A 5,864-nucleotide genomic window follows, 5' to 3' on the forward strand; every position below is an offset into this window, starting at 1 on the left:
TCTGGGATTTATATGACTAGAAGATACTACTAGTATCCATCTGGATTGATTATATCATACTAGAACATTTCGCTCATGGCATTAGGAATATCCCAACCCAGTGCACATACTAAGTTTCTATTGAAATTCAATGCACTGCTATGGTGTGTAATTCATTTTTATTGTCAAATAGAACAACATTGTTTGACTTTTTGATATTTCCTTTTATTATGAAACAGAAATTGGGGAAAGCCCAATAATTTCTTCAGGAACAAGTAATTCAGTTCATATTGTTACATATAGATTCAGATTGTTATGTTTAAAGGTAAATAACTCTAAAAGTGGACATGAGGCAGCTGACTGTTGTTCATCAGTGTAACATTTTATATATCTGAGAATTCAGATCTCACATAGAATTCTCTGCCTCAGAGGGATCCACTACTGGCCCACGACAAATAGGACAGGTTGTGTGCGCAGACAGCCAGTAATCAATGCAGTGATCATGATATTCATGGGAGCAAGGTAGGATGCGTAGTGTGTTGCCTGCGGTGTACTCTGTGATACAAATGCTACAGGCTTTAAATGCCTCATTCTCTCCAAAATATCTTAAAGCCAAGTTGTCAATCTGTGCTTTGGTAAGTCCTGTTGGTTCGTATGGGTCATCTTCATTTAGTAGGAAAAACTGATCCAGATTAAGGGAGGGCCAAGAGTCACTATCATCAAATATTATTGGGGACATTCGTCTACCTTCTTGCCTGGTCTCTGATAAGCCTGCTGATAAGCTTCTTTCTTCACTGTCTTCAAACATCAGTGAACTAATTTCTGAATCTTCACCACTTAAGCTAGAACTGGACATAGGACTAGTATGGTAGCTAGATATATAATTGGGGATTGAACCTGAAATCAGTGTGAAACTTGAATCAGGATCATATCTAGCATTTGAAGCAGAACTAGGTCTACTACCACTACCACTAGGTCCATGTCTTTCATTTGGTGACTCTGTTCTTTCCATGTTTTCACTTGGAGGTGAGACACTATGCTCTAAATTACTGCCACTGTCCATAAGATTACTTGAGTTACTAAATCCTGTCATTGTCTGCCATAATGTACTCTGAGTTGGAACAGATGTTGTATCACTTAAACCAGTATTTAAAATTCTATGAATGGGATTTCTGATGGTATTGACATAAGCACTCTCATCGGCCTCGTCAGAATGTGAAAACATTGGCTTCAGTTCTTCTTGCTCACTTTCTGAAGTGGTAGTGTTGTTTGGTGAGTCAGATGTTAACTGAGTTCTACTAATTCTGCTGTCTCTCTGAGAACATGCTCGGCAATGAACTGGTCCTACTTCAAGATTGAAGGGTGTGGTTGGATTTGTTTCCCTCACTTCCCAAGATTCACTACTGCATGTTGTGTCTGAATAACATTCTCCATGAACAGCATTACTAGTTTCAGAAGTTTCAATAAGACCCCTATTTTGCAACTCATGTCCAGGCATTTGCTGTCTCAATGTTTCTTCATGCCCAGTTCTAGAGAAGTTATCATTCTCACTTATGAGAGGTTGTTTAAAAGTCTGAGATGGTGTATCTTCACTAATTCTTTGAAAAATTCCCCACAGTGAATGTGGAGGTGACCAACTGTCAGTCCTTGCTCTGGTTCTCCGAGAGACTGGGCTCATACTTTTTGCCCTTCTCTTAGTTCTTGTCGGTGGGACTTCCATTAATGTTTCCATTGCATCTTGTTCTGATGTAGATGGTCTTGTAAATAGTGACTCAGATTGTGGATTTTCCACTTGCCTTTGGCTGTCTTCCTTATCTTCTCTTCTGGGAAGTTTTGCAGATGCTACACATTCATTCTCTGGATTTGAGTTTTCGTCATCAAGGTCAAGATTTATTTCTAAGCTGAATCTGAGCTCATCACTGTTAGCATTAATTTGGCTCTCTTCTCTCCAAGACTGATTTTCTTTTTGTTCACTTGTCACATTTTCAGTTTGTCTGAAAGTGGTAAGCCAGTCTAGTGGAGAGTCATCACTAGACAGATCATCTGAAGCATCTCCTCTATCTGTTAATTAAAAAAAGGAGGGGGAGAGGGGCCATAAAAGAACTATCAAAAATGGAACCATCATAAAATAGCACTCTGAAACTTTGTTTAAAAAGCAAACAAAAATGAGAACTTAAACACTCAGATGTTTTCAACTGATTTCACATTTACAGAGTTAATATTTTAAAAGCTTTATTATCTAGATTTATTAGAAAAGGCAGGGAAGTTTCAATTCCATCTGAAAAAGAGTACACTAATCCTAGATAAATTTAGAGTCTGTTTTTCAATATTACATCATAAACACAGCCCACTGTGGGAGGATTGTCAAGAGACAACATTTTTTTTCAGTCCACTGTCAAAACACCAAAGCAGTTAAACCAGGTAAACACCAGTTAAGGTACAGTGCTAGTATTTTAATTTAATTGGTATTATTGTCTAATTCTCATTAGTCTCGAATATTACTGCTCCTAGGCTGTTATATGCTTTCAATAATGTATAAGTTGTTTTAAAATACAAGATTATTGCTCAAATATAAACAAAGTTTATAGGTTTAAAAGTATTTGAATTTTGAATACTTCTTAATATTACCAAGATTTTTAATTGGCATTAAGCTGAAAGTCAGATCAAATGAATAGACTGAACCTAGCATGGCACATATAAGACCATATTCCAGAACCAAAGTATTATAGTATCCTCTTCATTAGATAGGAAAATCCTCTATTTTACACTGGGAGAGAAGGCACCAGATCTGAGGTTCCAGCAGGGTTTCTCAGCCTTAGAACTATTTACATTTTGGCACTGGGCAATTCTTATTTTATGGCGCTACCCTGTGCATTGTGTCGTATTTGGCAGCATCCATGGCCTCTGCCCACTAGATGCTAGTAACACCCATGCCTCCCTCTGTGACAACCAAAAATATCTCCAGCTATTGTCAAATGTCCTTTGGTGGGGGGGGAGAGCAAAACTGTCCCCAGTTGAGAACTACTTGATTAGAATATAAAATATTTCTTTTTGCCTTTTTTTTTTTTTTAACACATCTATATGGATAGAGAGGGTTTCCCTCATAACTCAGTTGGTAAAGAATCTGCCTGCAATGCAGGAGACCCCCATTCAGTTCAGGAAGATCCACACTGGAGAACGGGTAGGCTACCCACTCCAGTATTCTTGGGCTTCCCTTGTGGCTCAACTGGTAAAGAATACGCCTACAAAGTGGGAGACCTGGGTTCCATCCCTGGGTTGGGAAGATCCCCTCCACTCCAGTATTCTGGCCTGGAGAATTCCATGGACTGTATAGTCGATGGGGTTGCAAAGAGTCGGACACGACTGAGCGACTTTCACTTTCATAGAGAAAATAATTCGGGACGTAGGAGGGACTTTCCATTGAGGTACAAAACCATAAAACAAACAAAAACCAATGGTCTACTTCACACGGTTTCCCAATTAAAACAATCCAAATGTGAATCAGGAAAAAAAAAAACAAAACCCTACTCTGGCCTTCTCACCGCAAACCAAGTAAATGTCAGTTCCTTTTTAATGAGAAGTTCCTTACCAAGTAATTTATGCCACTTCTGTATATTTAGTATTTACTATTATGAAGTGATTATTTAGCATCATGAAGTTCCTTTTTCATCCCATCCTATTGCCCCAAAGAGAAATATACCTGTATTTTCATCTGAGTTTTGTGGTAGGTTTTCTTTCATTAATTGAAGCCTCCTCCTCAACTCTTCTTCGGTACTTTCACCTAGGGGGCCGAGCAAATTGTTGTCCCTCATAAGTATGTAATCTTCTTCACTCAGATCACTTACGAATCGGTAGTAATCATCTTCTCGAGCCAATCGGTCTATCTGACCTCTGTGTCGAACTGAAACTCTGTCTTCTTCATCGTCGGAATCTGAGCTTTCCATCTCGATGAACAACTGGAAAATTATCTGAATTTCATGACACACTGCTGAAACGCAAAAGCCGCTGTCAGGTAGTCTTCAGCTTCTGCTTCCGCCCGGGAGTGACGGAACACCCTCAGTCGGATAACCGTCCGCCTGGGTTCCCCACTGCTCTGCTACTCCACTATTGCATCTCAGCTTCGTAGCCTCTGGTGAGGCAATAATTGTCTGTACCTCATAACTTGCTTAGGCGTTGCCTAGGCATCCATTGTCTTCTTATGTAACTGAGTAGGTTGGGTTTCATTTCATTCAAAAGCAGCCAATATTTCTGAGGGTTTATAATGTACCAAGCACCATCCTTCACCGTCCGCCCCACCACCACCACCTCCACCCCTCCCCCACCCCCCGCAGACTATTCTCAGGCTTTCAGAAAGCTTTTTCATTCTCTACATTTAATATAACAACCTGGTTCAAAATGCCATGCCAAAGTCAGCCTCATTAAATGTAGCATTTCTCATTTTCAGGTGCCGAGGGACCGCTGCCTTTTCTCCTTGTGAATTCCTCAGATCGTAGACTCTCACTAAGAAAGTAGTTCACAATTTTTGATAATTCCCTAGGGTCTTAGTTGAATCTCTTCCGTGTGTCCTCTCCCTTTTAATGACTTCGTCTTGATTTTACAACCCCTCAATCCTGTTTCAAACGAACAGAAAACACCAAAACTTGGGCAGGCTTTTCTGTTCATCCAGGGAATTTCTTCTCCACAAAAGCATTCGGCTTCGTTTTTGTCCTTGTGTCTCTTGCAAACGAAAGTAGTCAGACTATCACAGGAACTTTAAAAAATGGATCTGTCTGTGATAGTTATTTTACCTGTGGTAATGAGTGCCAACTTTGCTGATTTTGTTCCATGTGTCTTAGTGCAACCCGGATGGCTGTATTTATTGGTGAAAATAAACTAACGTTTATTTGTAATGCTACCTGAAGGAGACCTCTGCGAATTTCTGGACTTGTTAATACTATCAGCCCCACTTAACACTTGTTAGAGTTTTTCATTCAAATTATTCATGTAAAGACAAGATTTGGCCACTGAATTTGAGATTATTTAATTTGACTTATTTAATAATTAATCCATCCAACATAAACTGGCTCAGTTATTGTCCTAGCTCTAGAGATATGTCAATTGTTATAACAGTTTGTACTCCAAAGTTAGTGGGAAACACCATCTAGAAACTATCACAATACAATATATTTCAGAATAGATTTATATATGCCTTATTGTATAAGAACAGAGAATTGTGCAACAATTATTTATGGGCATTTCACAGAGGTATTATATTTAAATCTGAATCTTTAAATATAGTTATTAATTTCTATAGCTGGAAAATGGCAGTTATGTGTTGGTAGAGAAAAGCTCTGTCAGAAAAAGTAGACTTGAAAGACCTTGGCTTATTTGAGCAACTGTGGCCACAATTTTGGGGTAGGGGTGGAAATATGGAATTAGTCTCAGAAAGGATAACTGACACAAGCTGTAAATAGAGTTTTGATTTTTTAAATGTAAGAAATAGGATACTGATTAAGATGTTTTGGTATATTTTGAGAAAAAGTAGTGAATTTTATTTTTGCTTGCTTAGTGTCCCTGTAACAACTTGTGCTAATAGCATCCTGATTTTCATGGTGGAACAACTCATTCTACAGCATTAGTCCAGTTGGTTTAGGTTTAGCTGAATTCACTACCATGGCTAAAGGAAAGGACATATGATGCAGCCATGTCCAATCAGCATGTCTCAAATTGGTTATGGTAATTGGTCAAAGCATGAGCATGTGAACAAAAGTACATTTAAGAGCTAAATCTGAAATGTTAGCTAGAACTACTGATAATGAGAAATCCTTTTCCACTGAGGTTACGAAGGTAGTAAGATACAAACATAAAGATACTTGTGGCTATGTTACATACCAAGAATGAGGAAA

At 38.6% G+C, this 5,864-nt stretch overlaps 1 protein-coding gene across 1 annotated transcript; it reads right to left on the reverse strand.

Annotated features, from left to right (window-relative positions):
• Window positions 1-236: 236 nt before the first annotated feature.
• Window positions 237-3,963, reverse strand: LOC129639437 (E3 ubiquitin-protein ligase RLIM-like). The gene is made up of 2 exons (XM_055564611.1): window positions 3,680-3,963; window positions 237-2,040 (listed from the first exon to the last, which is right to left on the reverse strand). The coding sequence occupies exons 1-2, from the start codon at window positions 3,921-3,923 to the stop codon at window positions 386-388; spliced, it is 1,899 nt and encodes a 632-aa protein (XP_055420586.1). The 5' UTR covers window positions 3,924-3,963; the 3' UTR covers window positions 237-385.
• Window positions 3,964-5,864: the final 1,901 nt, after the last annotated feature.

The sequence above is a fragment of the Bubalus kerabau genome, chromosome X (genome assembly GCF_029407905.1).
Source record: "Bubalus kerabau isolate K-KA32 ecotype Philippines breed swamp buffalo chromosome X, PCC_UOA_SB_1v2, whole genome shotgun sequence".
Classification (NCBI taxonomy): domain Eukaryota; kingdom Metazoa; phylum Chordata; class Mammalia; order Artiodactyla; family Bovidae; genus Bubalus; species Bubalus kerabau.